The sequence below is a fragment of the Saccopteryx bilineata genome, chromosome 2 (assembly GCF_036850765.1).
Source record: "Saccopteryx bilineata isolate mSacBil1 chromosome 2, mSacBil1_pri_phased_curated, whole genome shotgun sequence".
NCBI lineage: Eukaryota > Metazoa > Chordata > Mammalia > Chiroptera > Emballonuridae > Saccopteryx > Saccopteryx bilineata.
The window spans coordinates 338649-362036 of NC_089491.1; the positions used below are offsets into that span (position 1 = coordinate 338649).

The 23388-nt window shown below is 50.6% G+C and overlaps 1 protein-coding gene across 9 annotated transcripts in view; it reads right to left on the reverse strand.

Annotated features, from left to right (window-relative positions):
• The window catches only part of EHMT1 (euchromatic histone lysine methyltransferase 1), a 153068-nt gene that overhangs the window by 70897 nt on the left and 58783 nt on the right, over positions 1 to 23388 (reverse strand). For 7 of the 9 annotated variants that reach the window (XM_066255584.1, XM_066255582.1, XM_066255585.1 and 4 more), the window contains exons 2-3: positions 6193 to 6262; positions 564 to 1117 (exon numbers count right to left, since the gene is read on the reverse strand). In XM_066255584.1, the coding sequence (XP_066111681.1) occupies positions 564 to 1117; positions 6193 to 6262 (624 nt within the window). Of the gene's footprint in view, positions 1 to 563; positions 1118 to 6192; positions 6266 to 23388 lie in introns of all 9 variants that reach the window. The other 2 variants (XM_066255583.1, XM_066255581.1) reach the window with 1 other exon arrangement.

Sequence of the window (23388 nt, forward strand, 5' to 3'; positions counted from 1 at the left end):
CCTGTGTGACCTATGAGGCCGGGTGGCCTGTGTGGCTGGGTGGCCGGGTGGCCTATGTGGCTGGGTGGCCTCTGTGGCAGGTGTGGCAGTAGCAACAAAGGCTTATGTGAACCAAGAAGGGCTCCCTATGCTCAGCACAGACCCTGAGCTGGTGGCCAAGAAGCATCTTTGGTGTGGTCCCTTGTCCCCTCCCTCTCTGACACTGGGGACCTGACCCACTACTTGTCCATTCACTTCCCAGAGAGACTTCCCAGGGAGACAGGGTGGGCGCAGGGCTGGAGGGAAGGCCCCTGACCCAGAATAGGACTGCTGCCCATGATGCGTCTCCTTGTGGGCAGCGGGCACCAGTAAGAGCCAAGCCCAGAGAGCAGGCTGAAGGCTCTGCAGCACCACTGCCCCTCCAACTGTTAGCAGCATCCCATAACCCCCCGCCAACAGGTGACCGCTGTTTGCTGGCCCTTCTCCTACTGCACAGAAGCCCGCCTGTCATGGTCACAACAGAAGAGAAGACAAAAGAAGCATCAAGACAGACGTGGCCATCACCCCACAACGGGGCACATTACCAGGCCCAGGATGGATTTCGGCATGGTCTTCCGAGCCCTATGAACCTTGACATCCGCTGCTGGGGCCATGGGCTTCTTGTCTTCCGTGTCTTTGCTCCCTTCCCCGGGCCTCGGTGGCACGGCCACTGGCGTCTGAGAGAGCACACTGGGAGTCCGCCCTCTGCCGGCTGCTCCAGGGAGAGTCTTTGCAGCATGGCCAGGAAGGGAGGGCGCCAAGGTGCTGGGGACCCGCAGGGCCGGCTCCTGCAGGGCCGGCTTACTCAGGAAGTAGCCGTTGCTCCCGATGACGGCCGTCTGCGTGAGGTCGTCAGCTGGGATGTGGTTCTGCTTCCCCGCTTCAGCGTCCCTTTCTGAAACCCCGTTTTCTGCTATCCGGGCTAGTTTATGGGGACCTTCCTGGGGGCTGACTTTTGCGTTTTCCTGAGTGTGCTCTGCCGCGCTGGCGTGCCTGCCAGCATCGCTCCTTTCACAGGACCCGTTGGCAGCCCCGTCGGCAGCCACGTGGGCCTCTCCTCCCGGCTTTTCTGAGCCTTCATCCGCGGCCATGGAGATCTCTGTAACAGAAGATACGGGGGTCAGTGGCTGCTGCCCGCCTGTGTGACAAACCTGTACCACACAACCACTTAGGTGGTTGACATAAACTGTCCAAGGAAAAGTCACTTTATGCACAAACATCTCAGTTCACATAGATTAAATAGAAAACGATAACTCAGACGTGAACATTAAAAGTTAGTTGGTAAATGTGAGGAAGACCAACCCCTGAAAAGAAAAGCCTATTGGGCCTGACCAGGCGGTGGCGCAGTGGATCAGGTATCGGCCTGGGATGCTGATGACCCAGGCTCAAAACCCTGAGATTGCTAGCTTGAGCGTGGAATCATAGACATGACCCCATGGTCATTGGCTTGAGCACGGGGTCACTGGCTCTGCAGTAGCCCCCAGTCAAGGCACATATGAGAAGCAATCAATGAACAACAAAGGTTCTGTAACAAAGAACTGATGCTTCTCACCCCTCTCCCTTCATGTCTGTCTGTCCCTGTCTATCTATATAGATCTCTCTCTCTCACTTGAAAGAAAAAGAAGGAAGAAAAGCCTGTTTGCAGTCTATCCACCCCGCATATATGAGGTGTGGGTAAGGGCCTGCAGTCCTCCTCGAGTGACCCAGTGTAAGGTCAGGGGCACAAACCATCATGGCCCACAGGGTTTCCGACACATGACGCAGGGTCACGTGCCCACCAGGACGGAGGCACCACTGCAGGGAAACCTGCGTGTGACTCTGAGGCAGAACACGGGCTTCAGAAGCACGTGAAGAAAACAGATAACAAACCCAGGAAGAGGCTCGCGTCCGTTCTGCCAGCCAGAGTGCCCTTACAAACCTGTCCACAAGCCTGTGCTCTGGAAAGCTCGGTCTGCCACGCAACTCTGACAGACTGTCTGGGACCATGAACAAGTACGTTTGAAGCCACATGATCCCAACGTGCCTACCCTCACTGACAGACAAAAGCAGACTGCCCATGACCACACCGCTGGACACAGAAAGAGCTTTGATCAAGACCAAGACCCCACACTCACCATCACCCAGCTTCTACAGGATTCTCCCCTAACACGTATAACCCCTGGGGCAAGGTCTACGAGGGCAGGGGGGTCTGCTCGCTCACTGCTGCACCCTGAGCACAGACACAGGCTGGCACAGAATGGGAGTGCGATGAACACGTCCCAAATGAACAAACACCGAGTCGTTTTAAAGCCCACAGCCCACCAGGGCAGGTGGGAGCTTACCCTTGGAGAAGGCAGTGCCCACAAAGCAGCAGCACAGGCACCTGGGCTAGCACAGTGACCTACAGGCACTGCCAGGCACGTGCTGACAGTAAGGGGGGTGGGCTGGAGACAGGGGCGGGTCCCCTGTACCCCCAGGCAGTCCCTTTCAACAACATCAGCGATTAGCAATTAAAACAGCAGAGCAGCCACACTGCCAGCACCAGGGTGTTTCCTACACCAGTGTGAGCAGGAATATATATGAGGAAAAAATAAGGCTCTCTTCAAAAGACATGAAACCTCTTTAGGAGATACACAATTTTAACCAAGATGATTTATTCATAAGGTCTCTGTGGAGAAAAAGAAATTTATTTAAGTTACTTTACGATCTTCAATGAATGACAAAAATACCAAGATGTCAACTCGCCTCAAATTAAATTTACAAACTCAATGATGTCCCATCAAAAACTCTAATCAGTGGACTGAGGAACACCACAGCTCATCCTAGAAGCCTAGAGCGGATAGATCTTCATAAAAAACAAGCAAACCAGAAAACAGCAGCAGAGGAGCAGGGAGATGCTCCTACCAGAGGAGGCTGACAGCCCCCCTGCAGGTGCAGCCACACCCCTGGGCCGCACCAGACTCTGTGACTCACTCACAGACTGAAGTGTGAGAAACGTGACTTATATGGTCTCAAAACCTCGAAGTTAACCAGGGAAAACTTAGAAAAATAAATGTGTGGCCTAAAACAATTTTGTTACACATGAAAAGCATATGTTGTAACAGTAACAAGAAGAAGATACATTTGGTTACACAGTGTGACATAACTGGAAGCGTTATTTGGTCTCTGATCCTGGTTCCCAACACAGAGCTCCATAAATCCCTAATTTCCTGGGTGATAGAAGTGTCCTTTGCTCTAATAAGGTGCCTCTGGGTGGGACCCTGGATGGCAGGCATTCACCAGGGAAAGCAAGTAAGCCACAGTCAAAAGCTGGACTCCCACCCCAACCGCACCCTAGAGCACGGACAGGAGCTGACATCTGGCATGCCTACAGGAGGAAGCCTCCATAAAAGCCCCACACGACAGGGCTGAGAGCTCCCAGGCTGGTAAGCGTGTCCACTGGGGGGAATGCTGCATCGAGGAGGCCTGGCAGCTTGCCCCGCCCCCACCCCCACCCTGGCCCTGTGCATCTCTGTCGTCCGCTGTTCCTGTGTTGTGCCCTTTGTCATAAACCAGCAATAGGAAGTCAAGTGCTTTCCCGAGTGCTAGCAAATCAGCAGATCTGAGGGGAAGCTCCCGTCTGTAGTCAGTCAGTCAGAAGCTGTGGATGCCCTGCGACCCTCAACGTGTGACTGCCGTCTGACGAGGGTCAGTCTTATAGGACTGACCCTTATTAATGTGTGGGATCTGTGCTAACTCCAGGGAGGCAGTTTCCGAACAAAACTAGACTGAGGGCACACCTGGCGCCACGGAGTGGGAGCTGCCTGGTGTCAGAGGTGCTGAGGAGTGAAGAAGCCTCCAGCAGGGCCCAGCCGTCTGCCACCACTCCTGCGCTGCACACTGCTCTGGGCTCTGGTCGGCACCTTCATCAAGCAGGAAAAAGAAACAAAGGGCATCTGGCCAGGAAGCAGCAGCACAACCTGTCCCTAACAGACAAAGGAACCTATAAGAAGCTACTAGAACAAGTGAATCTAGAAAAGAATAATTATAAAATAGAACCGTGACCTCACCACACCTTATATAAAAGTTAACTCAAAACAAAAAAAGAAATGGAAATGTAAGATGTAAAACTATGAAACTTCTAGAAAAAATAAAAAACCAAACTTCGGGATCTTGAGCTGGGCAAGCGTCTTACACTTTACACCAAAAGCACAAAATACTGAGAAAGTGGCTTCACCAAAATCAAAACCTCAAGGCCCTGGCTGGTTGGCTCAGTGGTAGAGCGTCGGCCTGGCGTGCAGGAGTCCCGGGTTCAATTCCCGGCCAGGGCACACAGGACAAGCGCCCATCTGCTTCTCAACCCTCCCCCTCTCCTTCCTCTCTCTCTCTCTCTTCCCCTTCCGCAGCCAAGGCTCCATTGGAGCAAAGTTGGCCTGGGCGCTGAGGATGGCTCTGTGGCCTCTGCCTCAGGCACTAGAATGGCTCCGGTTGCAACAGAGCAACGCCCCAGATGGGCAGAGCATCGCCCCCTGGTGGGCATGCCGGGTGGATCCCAGTCGGGCGCATGCGGGAGTCTGTCTGACTGTCTCCCTGTTTCCAACTTCGGAAAAATACAAAACAAAACAAAATCAAAACCTGAAAACTCAATAACAGCAGAACCAGCCCACAATGAGATGAGATCGCACCCCTCCCTCAGCCCCTCCCTCCCTCCCTCCCACCAGAGATGGCTACAATCACAGAGACAAAGACAGGGTATGCAGAAACTGAAACCCATTCATCGTCCCCAGGGATGCTGAACAGGATACATGTTTTGGAAAACAATTTGGCAATTCCTTATAAAACTAGCCTGATCGGTGGTGGCACAGTGGATAAAGCATCGACCTGGGACGCTGAAAACCCAGGTTGGAAACCCCGAGGCTGTCGGCTTAAGCACAGAGTTGGAGGCTTGAAAGCAGGATCACAGACATGATCCCGTGATCACATGCTTGTGCCCAAAAGTGGCTGACTTGAGCAAGGGGTTACTGGCTCAGCTGCAGTGCCCTGGTCAAGGCATGTATGAGAAAGCAGTCAATGAACATTTGATCCACAGAATAGAACCGAGAGTCCAAACACAAACCCACATTTACAGACAACTGATTTTCAACAAGAATAGAAGGACAATTCAATGGGGAAAGAAAGAATGGTCTTTTCAACCTCTGACGCTAAGACAACTAACTGCCACACGCAAAAGAATAAAGTTGGACCCTACCTCATTCCCTAAACAAAAATTAACTCGAAAGGGATCAAAGACCTAACTATAAGAGATAAAACAACAAATCTCTAAAGACAACATAGGCATAAATCTTTGTGACCTTCTACTGAGCAATAATTTCCTACATGTTACACCAAAAGCACAAGAACCAAAGAAAAACTCAGACAGCAACACTGAAGACACTTGTGCTTTACAGGCACCATCAAGAAAGTGAGAAGAGAAGCCACAGAATGGGAGGAAATACCTGCAAATCACATATCTGATAGGGAGCTTATATCTGTAACAAAAACCAAGAGCCAATTCTAAAAATACGCAAATAAATATATATTTCTCCAAAGAAGACGTAAATGGCTAATAAGTACATGAAAAAATGTTCAGCATCATCAGGGAAATGCCAGTCAGAACCACCAGGATGGCTGCAGAGACAGGTGACAACAGATGCTGGCCAGAGGTGGAGAATGAAGCCCCTACAAGGAGAGGGGATACAGGGTGGTGTGTGGCTGCCATGGACATAGGTCCCATAGGTCCTCCAAAGGAGGGTCCCAGCCTTGGCTCAGGGGCAGCATGTGAAGGAAGAAGAGGTACCGGGCATCATTTACCATAATTTCTTTTAGAAAAGGTCGGGAAGGGAGCCAGGGCGGGTGTGTTTCCCAAGCTCCTAGTTTTATTTTGTCCAAAATGCACTCAGCATCACCGTGTGGCTTCAAGACCCTGCTGCACCCTCCTCTGCCCTCAAACCCTGGCGCAACCCAGCTTGTGCTCAGGTCAAGTGCGCAGGTGGCTTTGGCCGGGAGAGGCAGGAACTACCAGAACACCTGCGTGACCACGTGGTCTCACCTTTCCAGGTGTGCTGGAGGGGCTTGCTCTTCACCCTCTGACCGGGTTTCCCTTCTCTACCTGCCCCATGTGCGCTATGCCGGGAACGGGGACGGGGAGAGGAGACACTGCGTGGGCAGGCCGCTTACCTTCCTCCCTCAGCAGCTCTGTCTTCATGCAGCAGCAGTCCTGCTTCGTCTCCCCCTTCACCGGAACGGCCTGCTGAAGACAGACACGGTCAGCACACTCCCTGCTCTGAGGAGCCCCCCAAACCAAGTTCCTACGCAGTGGCTGGACAGCTGGCTCCTCCAGGACCTCCCCGTGTTCTGGAGACAGTGCTTTAGTAAGAAGAATATGCTCGTGCACCACTTACACAGTTAGACATCTCCACCATGTTAGCTGTTACAGAAATGCTAAAAATTATTTTAAAGTGCATTCTGCTGCTGACAAAAACCCACCTAGGTATTTCAGGTCCTGGCCGGTTGGCTCAGTGGTAGAGCGTCGGCCTGGCGTGCAGAAGTCCCGGGTTCGATTCCTGGCCAGGGCACACAGGAGAAGCGCCCATCTGCTTCTCCACCCCTCCCCCTCTCCCTCCTCTCTGTCTCTCTCTTCCCCTCCCGCAGCGAGGCTCCATTGAAGCAAAGATGGCCCGGGTGCTGAGGATGGCTCCTTGGCCTCTGCCCCAGGCACTAGAGTGGCTCTGGTCGCAACAGAGCGACGCCCCGGAGGGGCAGAGCATCGCCCCCTGGCGGGTGGAGCATCGCTCCCTGGTGGGCATGCCGGGTGGATCCCGGTCTGGCGCATGCGGGAGTCTGTCTGACTGTCTCTCTCCATTTCCAGCTTCAGAAAATACAAAAAAAAAAACACAAAAAAAAACCCATCTAGGTATTTCAAATGCCCAACAACCTATAAAAGAGTTACAGAAACGAATAAATGAAGCAATCCTGAATTACCAAATGTCTGGTCCACATGAATTATACAGGTCTCTGGACAAAAATCCTTGCCTTCAGTAATTGGCATCTGCTGGAGATGTGAGCACACACCCTCAGGCTCTGAAGCAGGTCTCCTGGTGCAGCGGTGGCCTCCACGAGCCACGCAGAATGAGAAGGGAGCGCTTGGCACCCCCCCCGGGGAGACCAGGTGACACAGAACCCCTGATACCCCACTGAGAGCCCCAGAATCCAATGGCGTGACTCTGTCACACTTATGTAACTTCTTGAATGTTTTCACCAGAAGATAGGACAAAATGGTCTCAGAACGTTCTCACTGAACCTCCAGCTCCCCACCAATTCCTTCAACACCAAGTGCTGCTCCAAGAGAACAGCCTGCCTGTCCCCCTGGGCCAGGGCGCACCTCAGGGACAGGCCTCCTTCCTCAGTGCTTCCACAACGCTTCCACGGCAGCCTTTCTGGACAGAACTGACTTCCTCACCAGGCACACAGGCCTGAAAGGGCACGCTCAGCCCTGCTCCCTCCTGCCCTGGAGCTCCTCAGATGGCCCCACTCATAGTTTTCTGAGTGTGCGCAGAGGACCTGGGAACCCTGAGAGGACGTGGCTCTTTGAGACACACAGCCCAGGGTAGCCCGCCTCCTCCAGGCCAGTTACCTTTCAGCCACACCCCCCAACTCTCTCTACCTGCTGTCCCCAGATCACAAAGCAACAGTGGTCACCAGGGGGTTCCTACCCACAGCAGCCACTCAAGACTGCTGAGGACAGCACAGACGGCCGCATCTCACAGCACGCCTGGCCAGTCATGACCACAAAGCTAGGGTTAGAGGGGCAACTTATACCCTCTACTGGAACACATCTAGAAAACTTAGCTCGAAGGGGTTATTCTATTGCTTTTCCTAGTCACATGTCACAAAGTCAAAGGTTTCCAGCAAAGTCTAAAAAGAACAACGCTCCACTCCCTTTGCATCTGTCCTGGACGAATCAAAGCAAAGTGTGTCCTACCTACCGGCCAGTAAGAATAGTGACCACCTCAGCAAGCTACTCTGCCAAAGTGGTCTTTGTGTCCCTGCACGTCCCGCAGTGACCGGAGGGAAAGAGCGCCAGCCTCCTCTAGAGCAGACTGTGCAATCCCATTCGTTGGGGTCAGCTACCACAGAGGCCAAAGGAAAACCTAAGAGGAGAAAGCCTCATATTGCGAGGTTCTTTCAGTCCAGAAAGCCTGCTCTTAGACGACATGAACTACTAAAGCCTAACTGTACTTGGCTCCATTTCCCAGAGACACCACAATGCCACTGCCTGGACACGAGTGTCTTCCCACCCATGCACTCTATGTACGACTACAGGAAACTCTCAGCCCCACTGTGAGGCTCTAACTACAAAGAGCATCCTTGTTGAAGAGGGTAAAATGAAAATCCTCAAAAGTAGCAAGAAATTTTAAAACTGCTTTCAGGTTCTCTCATCTTCAACATGGTGCACTGGGCCCACAGGCATCCCCACTGGCAATCGCAGGGACAGGCCAGCCACAGGGAGGGGCAGACAGATACAAGCTGCAGGACAGTCCTCCATAAAATGCGACAGCAGACACCAGAATGGCCTGGCACAGAGACCTCAAACCCGGCTGTGCTTGCAGAGCCAGCTGGGCACTGACCTCACGCCTGAGAGCTGCCGGGTGTGGGACAGCGTGGAGGAGGCCGGGGCCGAGGCTGTCTTCTGGCCCTGGCTGCAGCCAGACCTTTTCCTGGAACTCACTCAGAACTGAACTCCTACTCCAGCACCAACATCAAGAAGGTTAACTCTAACTACTACACTCATCTTCAGCTGCAAAGAATTTGAGCCAGACTTGACTAGGAAGGCGTGGCTGCAAACAGCGGGGGGGGGGGGGGGGGGGGGGGGGGGCACGAAGTTGTCCCCAAAGTATTCCTATCCGACCCCCCGTGTTCTGGTGCCAGGTCTGCTGTTCCGTATCATCTCCCTGGGCTGTGAAGATACCCCACAATGGCAAGAGTAAGAAAAAGGAAAAATTACTGTACATTTATCTGCATGCTCAGTGCTGCTTGTTAAACGAATTTATCTTTCTAAGTCCACAAGTGACCCTGCACTCTTGTTTCGGAGCCAGGAGACTGGACAGGAGAGCCAATCCCCCAGCAGAGCAGGGCTGCTCACTGAGCTCTCCGCTGAATCCTCCACCAGGCCACGCCATGGACACGAGCAGACAAGAAGGACCTCCTCTCCCCAAGGGCAAGATGTTTCTTTCTAGTCAAAGCCAGACACCGAGTTCTGAGCCGCCAGGTGCTGCTCTCGGCTTCAGACCGGTGCGTCTGGGACACGGGCCAGAGGCGGTGCTGTCCCTGGAGAAGTGCTGCTCGCACCACACCCTGAGCCAGCGCTCAGACACCAGACCATCTCCAGGCCAGGAAACATCTGAGATAGAGAGTACTCTCTGTCCACCCTCTAATTTTAAACTATTCTCATCGCACCAATTCACTAGCTAATTACCAAAAGGGCTGAAGAGAAAGAATGAACCCTTTCAATATCTGGTAGATTTCCTTTTCCCTCTTTTGTCTTTTTGTTTTTTCCCTTGGCAGAAAAAGGAGTTAGTTCCTAAATTTGGAAAATACAATTAATATCCAAAGTTGGCCCAGAATTTACATTTAAGGGATTTTGCAATATCAGAACAAACTCTCTTTCCATCTGCTCCTTAACCCTTCCCTGGCCTCTCTCCTTGCCGCTGCCTGGCCCTTGTCCTCGCCACAATAGTGGAGACTTCTCTGCTTTCCCAGAGACAGCTGACTAGCATGTCCCCATCCTCACATCCCGCTGCTCACATGAAGCTGACACCTCTCAGGAAAGGTGGCTATGCACTCCTTCACCTTTACTGGACGGGCTGCTACAGCTGCCTGGCCCGAGACTAGCCAACATCAGCTCCATGGAGTAGGCGGCCAGGGCACTGACGTTAGCACAACACACCCTGAGGAGCCCAGACCATAGCAAAGGTCACTTGGGGACGTCCAGTCAGCAGCCACATGTAACCGCCACCACTATCAGAGCTGAGTGAGGGAGCCTGCTGGGGACCCAAGGCCAGGGCTCGTGTCTTCCAGCCGAGGCCCCCACTCCCAGGCCAGGAAAGCCATGCCCTCTGCCCTTGACTTGCCAGCCCCACGAGGCAGTCAACCAGCACTGCTGTTGCCCGGCACAGATTATCCGGGGACAGTGGCCACAGACAATGAAACAGTGATCTTCTCCATCCAGTGCCTCAGGGGTGGCACAGACATGGCCCAGCCAGGTGCTCAGTCCCCACCGAGTGAGCAACTTACCCATGCGGGCTTCCCTGCTGCCTAGCCACCTGGGCCATGTGGCCAAGCTTATACTGTCCCAGAACCTGATCTCCCAAGAAATGTACCAGGCGCCATGGAACCCAGGAAAGCATGACCCCACACCGAGTCCCACGCTTCTCGGAATGAAGCCATTCCACAGGCTGCCTCTCACACCTGAGGGGAACGAAAATAAACCCAGCCATGATGGGAACAGGCTCTGAGGCAGGACCAAGTGTCAGCTAGAGCAGGGTGGCCCATTCACTGACTTTGAGTCTGACGTCCTCAACGTGGAGACAGGCACACAGGTCTCCTGCTGCCACTAACAGGCTGGTTTTCTAGTTTACACATCAGTCTCTTCTCAATTTGGATAGCTCCACTGCCTCAACCTCGTTTACTGACAAAACCTGCTCCTGCCCGGCTCTCACACAGCAGCGCCTGGAAGCAGGGTCTCCATGGAACTGCGCAGCTGGATGGGGTGCTACCAGACACCCAGCCCAACTTAGCCCAAAGACACACGCTCCTCCACAGGCTGGACACAGGCGGACGTGTGCTCCTCCCCAAGCCTCCTCCGAGCCAGCTGGGATGGAAGCGCCCGGACTCCGTGAGAAGTCGGAACGCCGCCCCGGCAGAGGCACTGAGCAGGAACAGTGGGGCTACGAGGACACTGGGGTCAGCTGGGTGCCTCCCCCAGGCCCAGGCTCACGCAGGCCTGCGCACCAGCTGTGCCAGCTTGTCTCACAATGACTCAGCACACCATCACCTTACAAAAACAGGGTAATTCAGTCCCACTCCAAAGAGAGAGCTCTCATGTCCTCAGTGACAATGAACTCTGGCAACATAGAAACGGGGGGGGGGGGGCTTTCAGTGAAGATGGTGGACAGGTAACACTGCTCACCTCCTCCCACGACCGCATCAAAATCACACTACAACACAGAGCAGCCACCCTGAGGACCATCTGAAGAACAGCAGGGCAGAGGTCCTGTGATATGTCCAGAGGAAGCCCCAGAGACTGAGAATCTACCAAGGTCTCCCGTGCCGTCCCCAGGAACACCGCAGCACTGTCACAGGCCCACCTACCTGGGGAACCTACTCTCCCACGTCACAGAGCTGGCGTGACTCTGATCAAATGGTTCAAGCCACAAATCAACGTGTTTACTGAAAACTATGCGTGTGTCTGCAAACACACAGGCGCCCCTCAGCATGCTGTCGTTTGCTGTACTCAGGTCCCCAACATGCAAAGTAGAGGGCAGCGTGTGTGTAGAAAGACGAGTGCCAGCCGTTGCAACATGGTGCACACCAGCTGCCAGCACCTCCCAGAGTCAGAAGACACAGCAGCGGACAGAATGTTCAAACAACAGACCACATGTACAGGGTGGGCCCTGCTGGGATCCTGATAGGACCAACCAACCGAAACATGACACTCTGACAAATTGGAGGGAAAGTTAAAAATGGTTAGATGATACCGAGAAATTTTTGTAAACTATATATTAGGTGTGAAAATGACACTAGTTGTGTTTAAAAAGTCTGCCTTTTTGAAAGATACAAGCTCAGAGTTCAGAGGTGAAAACTTCACTACATCTACAGCACAACTCAAGATACCTCAGCAAGAGGAAAGAAGACAGGGCCTTGCGACAATCTTGACAGTTATCATGTGAATGTAAGCTGTCTACTTTTACATTTGACAGACATTTAAATACTTCATAAAATTCTCATGAAAAACTAGATCTTAGCCCTGACCAGTTGGCTCAGCAGTAGAGCAACGGCCCAACGTGTGGAAGTCCTAGGTCTGATTCCCAGTCAAAGCACACAAGAGAGGTGCCCACCTGCTTCTCCACCCCTCCTTCTTCCCTTTCTCTCTCTTTCTCTGTCTCTCTCTCTTCTCCTCCTGCAACCAAGGCTCAAATGGTTCAAGCAAGCTGGTGCCAGGCCTTGCCTCAGGTGCTGAAATAGCTTGATTGCCATGCAATGGAGCAGTGGCCCCAAATGGGCAGAGCATCACCCTGTTAGGAGGCTTGCCGGGTGGATCCCAATTGGGGCGCATGTGGGAGTCGGTCTCTCTGCTCTCCCTCCTCTCACTTAATAAAAAAAAAGACCTTACAGAAAATATCTGATTCAAAGAAAATACACCCCCAGCACCCCGCTAGCTGTTGGTAAGCATGAGCCCCAGCACGCTTGGCCGCTGCACACGGCACGATGTTGCACACGGCACGACGTCACACGCGGCATGTCAGAGGCTGACCTCCGCACACGGTCGAATCCCATCTCCACTATTCGCAGCTGTGGGACTGGCTCATCCGACTTCTCACTGCCCCACGTTCCTCTTGACTGAACTGGAGCCACTGTACAAACCCCTCAGGGCACTGGAAGGAGGCTCTCGAGGGCTCGGAAGTGTGCACGACACAGAGTGAGTGCCCCACAGGTATCAGCTATCGTTACTGTTCAACTCATCCAGTACATAGACCACAGAGGTATTTTTAACAACTGCCACCGGCCAGACAGGAACCGTGCCGCGTTGCCAGCCCCACGTGCCCACGCTGGACACAGCGGGGCTGCACTGAGCACCTCCTCCCACCACTTCCATGACAGCAACAGCTGCTCCCTTTTTTTTTCTTTATTTTTTTTTAGCTGCTCCCTTTTTTAAAAGCCTGTTACTGCCTGACCGGGCGGTGGCACAGTGGATAGAGCAGGGGTAGGAAACCTATGGCTCGCGAGCCAGATGTGGCTCTTTTGATGGCTGCATCTGGCTTGCAGACAAATCTTTAATAAAAAAAAATAATAACATTAAAAATATAAAACATTCTCACGTATTTACAATCCATTCATTTCCTACCACTCATGTTCATGGTTGTGGGTGGCTGGAGCCAATCACAGCTGTTCTCTGGGACACCACCAAATTTTTATTGGATAATGCGTAACATACACGGGTCGTTGTGAGGTCAGGAAGTAAACTTCCCTCCTTTTAATCAAGTAGTCAGCTAGCTAATTGAAGAAACCCTTATGACGAAGAAGATGGCTAAAAGAAAAAAAGAGGAGTATCGTACTTTCAGCAGGAATGGACAGAGGAATTCGCCTTTGTGGAGAGAGCAGGTTCTGCAGTGTGTCTAATATGCAATGATAAAATTGCATCAATGAAACGGTCAAATATAAAGCGGCACTTCAACACACCATACTACAATTGCATAGAAATATCCAGCAGAAGACAGCAGGAAGAAAGCATGTCAAGAGCTACTGTGCAGAGTGCAAGCTAGTCAGCAGCAACTCCGTGTTTGGACCCAACAAGGTGACTGGAATTCGGCTAGCTTTGCTGGTGCTTTAGCAATTGTGAGAAACAGAAAGTCATTCACAGATGGGGAGTATGCCAAAACATTCATGCTTAATGTTGCCAATGAACTTTTTGATGACTTTTCGGAAAAAGACAAGATAAATGAATAAAAGACATGCCTCTGTTGCAAGAACTGTTTACAATCGTACCATCATGATGGCAAATCAAACTGAGGCAACACAAGTGAAGGACATAAATGTAGCACCATTATTTTCTCTCACTTTGGATGAGTCAACAGACATAAGCCATTTATCCCAGTTCAGCGTGATTGCAAGGTATGCTGTCAGTGACACACTATGTGAGGAATGTCTTGCTGTTTTGTCTATGAAAGAGACAACAAGAGGGGAGGATTTATTCAAGTCTTTCACTGTGCTCGCTAAAGAAAGAAATCTACCGATGGATAAACTTATTTCGGTGTGTACTGATTGTGCTCCGTGCATGGTGGGGAAAAAGAGGATTCGTAGCGCTTCTTCGTGAACATGAAAAGAGACCCATCCTAAGTTTTCACTGCATCCTACATCAGGAGGCGCTTTGTGCTCAGATGTGTGGCGAGCAGCTTGGTGAGGTGATATCACTGGTCATTCGGGTGGTCAACTTTACTGTTGCCCGAGCTTTAAATGATCACCAGTTTAAAACACTGCTGGATGAAGTTGGGAATAATTATCCTAGTCTGCTTCTGCACAGCAATGTGTGTTGGTTGTCAAGAGGAAAGGAGCTCAGCCGTTTTGCGGCTTGTCTGAGCAAAATCCGGACTTTTCTTGAAATGAAAAACGTCGAGCATCCTGAGTTAGCTAACATTGAGTGGCTCCTGAAGTTGTTCTATCTCATGGACATGACTGAACATCTGAACCAGCTCAATATGAAAATGCAAGGCGTTGTACAGTCTTATCTCTTCCACAAGCAGTGTTTGCATTTGAAAACAAGCTGGAACTCTTCATCACCGACATTGAAACAGGTCGTTTACTACACTTTGAAAAACTGGGAGAGTTTAAAGATGCATGCACAACAAGTGACCCTGCTCAACATCTTGATCTCCAGCAGCTAGTGGGCTTCACATCTAATCTCTTGCAGTCATTCAAAGCGCACTTTGGAGAATTTCGTGAGCGCACTCGTCTTTTTAAGTTCATCGCTCATCCACATGAGTGTCCAGTGGACAACGCTGACCTGAGTTACATCCCCGGTGTCTCCGTCAGAGATTTTGAGCTACAAGCTGCTGACATGAAGGCCTCAGACATGTGGGTGAACAAGTTCAAGTCACTGAATGAAGATTTGGAAAGACCTGCATGACAGCAAGCAGAGTTGGCGAGCAAACACAAGTGGGGAGAAATGACAAAACTTCAACCTGTGGACCAGCTGATTGTCAAAACTTGGAACACACTTCCCGTCACATACCACACACTGCAGAGTGTGAGTATTGCTGTACTGACAGTGTTTGGCTCTACGTATGCATGTGAGCAGTCTTTCTCACATCTAAAGAATGTTAAGACAACCTATGATTATGTTTAATAGATGGAAGTCTCAACACCTGCATGAAGCTTAACCTCACCATGTATCAACCAGTCTATAAAGCCATCAGCAAAACCATGCAGCACTAGAAGTCACATTAATGGTAAGAAGTACTTTATTCATCATTGGTTAGCAACAGCATAACAACGTTATTAAAAAGAATTCAGAGACTTATTGTACTTTAAGGGTTGGTCTTACATAAAATGCACAATTTACTTGTATTTAGTGTTAAACATACTGTATGGCTCTCACGGAATTACATTTTAAAATATGTGGCATTCATGGCTCTCTCAGCCAAAAAGGTTCTCGACCCCTGGGATAGAGCGTCAGATTGGGTTGTGGAGGACCCAGGTTCAAGAACCAGAGGTCGCCAGCTTCAGCATGGGCTCGTCTGCTTTGAGCAAAGCTCACCAGCTTTAGCCCAAGGTCACTGGCTTGAGCAAGGGGTCACTCGGTCTGCTGTAGCCCCCCCCCCCCCGTCAAGGCACATATGAGAAATCAATCAATGAACAACAACTAAGGAGCCGCAGTGAAGAATTGATGTTCTCCCTTCCTGTCTGTCTGACCCTATCTGTCCCTCTCTCTGACTCTGTCTCTACCACACACAAAGTCTGTTACTGCCATGCTGAGCACCTCTGCTGGACCATCCCTGAAAGGATGGACAGTCCAGAGCATCTCCTCTGGCCAGACCCATCCACCCCAACTCAAACCTGGGACTTTCTTAAAGCCCTCCATGAGTGTGCACACACCACACCCCTGGCCACACACATCCACTCCCTCACCAGCTCCTCCCCAGTGCCCATGGCCTCACTTGACTGGAGACCCAAGCATCACCCTCCCTTGTCCAGCACACTCGGGGGGAACACACCAAGTGAATGCACAGAGTGACCTGACTCTTTTCCAGCGTGAAAGACACTTAGGTCTGAAAGAAGTGTTTTCTCACTTTTCTTACATGTAGTGTAAGAACTCCTTTCCAAAGTAAAAAAGTTGATTGAAAAAAATCATTTAATAATGGAAAGCCCTCAGAAACCCCCAGAGGCACACATAAATACTTTATGAAAAGCCAATAGGGGGCCCTTCCCCATGATGCTTTGACACTTCGAGCAATAGGATCAGCCTGGTGTTTTTCACGATTCTCATTTCATGCCAGTTCCAATTCTTCCAGAGTTCAGACCGCCCTCTCATTAGTTCTGCCTATTTTGCATTTCAATAGAATCAGCAATTTCCAGCAAGTTTTTAGTAAATGGTGCTCTGTGTACATCTCACGGGAAGAGAATAGTTTTAAAGCTCCTGTATTAAGAAGCAAGGGAACAAAACCCACCAGAGCCAAGGAAGCAAAGAGCCGTGGTCCAGCGAGGGAGGACAGGACAGTTGCGTGGCACCAGCAAGGCAGGCCTCACGCCCACTATAGATGGCTGTTATCAAAAGGACGGACCATGACAGGTGTGGGGGAGGCAGTGCTGAAACTGAACCCTCGTGCAAAATGCTGCAGCCACTGTGGAAAATCCTTTGGTAGTGTCTCAAAAAGTTAAACAAAACACTACCAAATGACCCAGCAATTCCACTAGGTAAACACCCCAAGTAACTGAAAAGGAGGCACTCAAACAGATAATTACAAATGCTCACAGCAGCCTCATGCAAAGCAGTCAGAAGATGGAGAAAACTCATGTCCACCAGCAGGCGAACAGGTAAAGAAAATGTGGTTCATACTGACAGTGGGATATTATTCAGCCGGAAAAAGGAATGAAATTCTGACACAGGCTACATGGATGAACCTTGAGAACATGCTGAGATAAGCCAGACACAAATTGCTGAATTTTACTTCTATGAGACAGACAAGCAGGGAAGCAGGCAGGCAGGCAAATTCATAGGGCTGGACGGGGAAAAGGAGTCATTGCTCAACAGGCAGAATATATGCTAGGGGTGGAAATGTTCTAGAAACAGACAGTGATGATGGTTGTGCAACACTGTGAATGTACTTAATGCCACCAAGAAGTATGCTTACAGTGATCAAAATGGTAAAAATTTATGTTTATTTTATGACAAAAAAGTAAAATAGAGAAAGAGACAGGTGCGACATCACACCGTGTAGATGAAAATCAGGCACTGCTTCAATGAAACCAATGCAATCAGAAAAGACTATTCTGAAAGAGATGTGTAACAATAAAATCAGAAAATAATATTTTGTGTAATTAAAAAGGCACATAGCATAATAGTGCTAGTAGCTCAACATCATATAAATATGTTTTTGAAAGACACATTAATTTCCTCATGTTGATGGCTATACTATGTTCAGTAAGAGTGTCTTTGTTCCCTGGATGGTGGCACAGTGGATAAAGCGTAACCCTGGAGCACTGAGGTTGCCAGTTTAATCCTGGGACACCGGCTCAGGCTCAGGTCTCCAGCTCAATCCTGGGGTCACCAGCTTAATCCCAAAAGTTCCAGTTGAAGCCCTGGTGAAGGGAAGTATGAGAAACAATTGATGGTGAAACGAAGTAGAACAAGTGGAGGCCTTTTCTCCTCTCTCTTTCAAAAAAAAAAAGAGTGTAGGCCCTGGCCGGTTGGCTCAGTGGTAGAGCATCGGCCTGGCGTGCAGAAGTCCCGGGTTCGATTCCCGGCCAGGGCACACAGGAGAAGCGCCCATCTGCTTCTCCACCCCTCCCCCTCTCCTTCCTCTCTGTCTCTCTCTTCCCCTCCTGCAGCCGAGGCTCCATTGGAGCAAAGATGGCCCGGGTGCTGGGGATGGCTCCTTGGCCTCTGCCCCAGGCGTTAGAGTGGCTCTGGTCGTAGCAGAGCAACGCCCCGGAGGGGCAGAGCATCGCCCCCTGGTGGGCAGAGCGTTGCCCCCTGGTGGGCGTGCCGGGTGGATCCGGTTGGGTGCATGGGGGAGTCTGTCTGACTGTCTTCTCCCTGCTTCCAGCTTAGGAGAAATGCAAAAAAAAAAAAAAAAAAAAAAGTGTCTCTGTGGCCCTGACTGGGTGGCTCATTGGACGAGGTTGTGGATTCGATCACCCCGTCAGGGTATGTAGGAGAGGCAATGAGTGCACAATTAAATGGAGAACTGAGTGGAGCAATGAGTTAATATTCTCTCTCTCTCTCTTCTTTCCTCTTTCTCAAATCAACCAAAACATTTTAAAAGTGTGTCTTTGTAGGAAATATACTGACATATTTAGGAGTAATGGGCATCCCAGAGGCAACTTAATCTCAAATCAACCACACACAAAAAAAACCTTTCATCAAACTTGCATCTTGCCTGACCAGGAGGAGGTGGTGCAGTGAATAGTGTCAGACTGGGACGAAGAAGACCTAGGTTCAAAACCCTGAGGTTGCCGGCTTGAGCATGGGCTCACCAGCTTGAGTGCGGGATCTCTGACTTGAGCATGAGATCATAGATATGACCCCATGGTCGCTGGCTTGAGCCCAAAGGTCACTGCCTTGAAGCCCAAGGTTGCTGGCTTGAGCAAGGGGTCACTCGCTGTTTTAGCTGCCCCCCCAACCCCCCCCCCATCAAGGCACATATGAGAAAGCAATCAATGAATAACTAAGGAGCCACAATGAAAAATTGATGGTCCTCATCTTTCTCCCTTCCTGTTTGTCCCTATCTCTGTCACACACAAAAGAAAGCCTACATCATTTCTGTTGTTTGATAGTATTTTCAAAAAGAAAACATTTTCATAAACAGAAAAACAAAACACATATAGAAAAATGCTGTGTGTTTTTGGGAGGATGTCCTCCAAACTCATCCTGATAGAAGCTATAGGCAGAGTGGGAGAGGACGAGAGAGAAACAAGTAGGATAGATCCTGCCTGAACAGGATTCAATTTTCAAAAGAAAAATTCATTGATTACTCTGTAATTTTTTTTAATTTATACAGAAAATTGGGAAAAATTGAAAAGTGAAATTACCCATAAGCCACCTACTTTAACATTTGTGTATAACCTTCCAAACATTTTTCTGTGTGAATATATTCATATAACTGACAAGACTCTATATAAATGGGATACCACACAGACTGTTAAGTAACAGTCTGAATCTATTTCATCAAAGTAGAAGCTGCAGACACCCCATGTGGAAACACACAGCATCTACTGTGAGCTACGTCGCCCCACGCAGGACCCCAATGTGCGGCTAGGTGCTAACAGGTTAATATTACTCAACTCTAGAATGGAGAAACAAATAACTACAAATCAATTTTTTTTTAAATGGTCAGAAAAATTAAACAGGCATTCCCAAATGGCCCAAAGGCATATTCAATCCCATCATAATTACTGATTGGGACAAAAAGGAAACACTTCCCAGCTTATTCTGAGATAAAGGTGTTACACAGAAGACCAAGCAAGTCAAAGGTACGTAAGAAAACTACAGAATGCAAGGTTGGCTTAACATCTGAAAATCAAAGTAATAAATATTAGTAGAACATAAGATAGCCTGACTTGTGGTGGTGTAGTGGATAAAGTGTCAAGGTCACAGGTTCAAAACCTGGGCTTACCTAGTCAGGGCACATATGAGGAGCAACTGTAACAAATTCATGCTTCCTGCTCCTCCCCCCCTTCTCTTTCTCTCTCTCTCTTTCTTAAAGCAATATATAAAATCTTTAAAAATAAAATAGAACATAGGACAAAAAACACAATGATAATTTCAACAGATGAGAAAAAAGCATTAAGATTCTTTTGTAATAAAAACTTTCACCCTGATAAAGAACATCTATGAAAAATGCTCAATGCTTTCCCTCCAATGTTGGGAACCAGTCAGGGGAACCCACTTGCTGCTCCATTCAAACACTGAATCAAACAAGGGGGTCCAGCCAGTGCCAAGAGTGGGGGTTGTCAAAACAACTAAGAAAAAATGAGAGTCACCCACAATCCCACCACCAATAGCAAACACCTCAGTATATCCCTTACAGGCTTTTATACTAAGGGATTTCATAACACACTGGCTTTTCATCTACTTTCTCAACTGGGTAATGAAGATATCTACATTACTTTTAAGAAATGCAACAGTGTGGCCCTGGCCGGTTGGCTCAGTGGTAGAGCGTTGGCCTGGCGTGCAGAAGTCCCGGGTTCGATTCCCGGCCAGGGCACACAGGACAAGCGCCCATCTGCTTCTCCACCCCTCCCCCTCTCCTTCCTCTCTGTCTCTCTTCCACCTCCGTAGCCGAGGCTCCACTGGAGCAAAGATGGCCCGGGCGCTGAGGATGGCTCCATGGCCTCTGCCTCAGGCGCTAGACTGGCTCTGGTCGCAACAGAGCAACGCTCTGGATGGGCAGAGCATCACCCCCTGGTGGGTGTGCCGGGTGGATCCCAGTCAGGCACATGCGGGAGTCTGTCTGACTGCCTCCCCGTTTCCAGCTTCAGAAAAATACAAAAAAAACAAAAAAAAAGAAATGCAACAGTGTATTACATGGTTACAACCCACTCTTCTTAGCAGTTGTAACCACCACTGTGGAGAGCCCTGGCTAGGAGCTTTCAGCCAAGCTTCCCCTCACGCAGTCTCCAAGTCCTGTGCCTTCTACATCTCCTCTCCACTGCCACCTTCTCATGTTAAGACACTCCATCCTTGAAGTCGCTATTAACAGAATAGACCATTAACTCATTGTCTAGCTCCAGTCTCTCTCCTTTTCAGTCTAACATCTACTCTGCAGTTGAAATTGTCTTTCTAGAATGTGCTATTCCCATAATCTTAAAGCACACAGTGCTTCTCGCAGCCAAGAGTTTGGGTCACACTTGGTAATGCAGCACCAGAGGGTGGGGCAACAAACTAGGCCTCTGGTGGACAAACCATGCCCATGGGCCTAATTAAGCCCAAGCCCATTTTTGAACTTCCCACAAGCTAAGAATGGCTTTTGTGCATTTTTTTTTTAACTTAAAAAATCTGCTGACCCCTAATCCAACCCAAAGATTTTCAGGTTCAAAAACAGGTCTCAAACACACACACGAGCCAACTGCATCAAGCCACCAGAATGCCTTGAGCAGCGCCCTTGACCCTCGGCCGTGGCATTTTCCTGCAGCATTCATCCTTCAAGATGCAATTCCGCCACGAAGGCCGGCCAGGCCCCAGGGATCCTCCAGCTCATGGCCCACTGCACAGGGCCTGCCGCATGCCTGCCTCCTCCTTAGCAGAGGCACCCTAAGAAACAGGGCTGCACCTGTCCATCTTCGCCAGCCCTCACCTAGCACCCTGCCACATAAAGCGCATTCTGTGACTCTCTGAAGAACACGCTTTAAAATGGTGATGATATAAAATGCAGGCCCCTGACATCGACAGATAACTCACTCACTCAGAGGTTACAGAGTGATGCACAGTGAGGCCCACAGCTGAGCTGCACGTGCTCTTTCAGACTGGCTGGAAAGACAAAGAGAACAAAAGAAAAGGCCCCCAGCTGAGTCAGGAAGCTTGTGGGGAGCCTGCCAAGTGAGAGAGTCTAAGCTAGGTTGCAATGTGAGGGAGCTGGGGAGGGAGGGGCGAGCAGGGAGGCTGTATGCTTTCATTTCTATCATCCTGATGGTCTTTGATAGACGCTGGCAAAGATTCCAATCCTGTTTAATTTCTTTGGGCTTCTCGAAATGGCTCCTTAAAGCACAGCCCGACGAGGACAGTGGGCTCAGCCGGTTCTATTGCTGACCAGTAAATGGGGGCTATGGTGTCAGTCATGTCTGCTCTCTATGATCAGGACTGAGACCCACAGCCTCTAAGAAGTGATGGGTGTTCCGGAAGTTCTCCCTCCAGCCCTACCAATCACCCACTTCCCCTAATTCTATGTCAAAAACAGTGGGTACTCCAGGCTCTATCCCAGGACAAAGGTCGTTCTGCCCTAGATCCACAGGCACCACAGGCCCCTGAGGAGTCAGCAGAGAGGGCCCACAAATTCAGTCACTCCCAGCACTGGCTGTGGGCTGAGCAATGATAAGTCACCAGACAGATAAGCTATTTCCCACGTAGGCATTGACACCAGCTAGAGTCACAGTAACTTTGTCATTTCTATCCTCTCAATTGACACACACTTTTGCATGAGAGGAACCAGCCTTAAAATTCTTTGATGCGAGAAAGAAGCGATAAACGCTCGCAACAGTGGGTGCAGACTCCCTTGGACAGCAGACCTGAGTCCCAGCCTGGAGGGCTGCAGCCTGCTGCACTGGGAGCTGTCTGCTGCGTCTATGGACCCTGCTGCACTGGGAGCTGTCTGCTGCGTCTATGGACCCTGCTGTACTGGGAGCTGCGTCTATGGACCCTGCTGCACTGGGAGCTGTCTGCTGCATCTATGGACTCTGCTGCACTGGGAGCTGTCTGCTAGTCTATGGACCCTGCTGCACTGGGAGCTGTCTGCTGGTCTATGGACCCTGCTGCACTGGGAGCTGCGTCTATGGACCCTGCTGCACTGGGAGCTGTCTGCTGCGTCTATGGACCCTGCTGCACTGGGAGCTGTCTGCTGGTCTATGGACCCTGCTGCACTGGGAGCTGTCTGCTGCGTCTATGGACCCTGCTACACTGGGAGCTGTCTGCTGCGTCTATGGACCCTGCTGTACTGGGAGCTGCGTCTATGGACCCTGCTGCACTGGGAGCTGTCTGCTGCGTCTATGGACCCTGCTGCACTGGGAGCTGTCTGCTAGTCTATGGACCCTGCTGCACTGGGAGCTGTCTGCTGGTCTATGGACCCTGCTGCACTGGGAGCTGCGTCTATGGACCCTGCTGCACTGGGAGCTGTCTGCTGCGTCTATGGACCCTGCTGCACTGGGAGCTGTCTGCTGGTCTATGGACCCTGCTGCACTGGGAGCTGTCTGCTGCGTCTATGGACCCTGCTGCACTGGGAGCTGTCTGCTGCGTCTATGGACCCTGCTGTACTGGGAGCTGCGTCTATGGACCCTGCTGCACTGGGAGCTGTCTGCTGCGTCTATGGACCCTGCTGCACTGGGAGCTGTCTGCTGGTCTATGGACCCTGCTGCACTGGGAGCTGTCTGCTGGTCTATGGACCCTGCTGCACTGGGAGCTGTCTGCTGCGTCTATGGACCCTGCTGCACTGGGAGCTGTCTGCTGGTCTACGGACCCTGCTGCACTGGGAGCTGTCTGCTGCGTCTACGGACCCTGCTGCACTGGGAGCTGTCTGCTGCGTCTACGGACCCTGCTGCACTGGGAGCTGTCTGCTGCGTCTACGGACCCTGCTGCACTGGGAGCTGTCTGCTGCGTCTATGGACCCTGCTGCACTGGGAGCTGTCTGCTGCGTCTATGGACCCTGCTGCACTGGGAGCTGTCTGCTG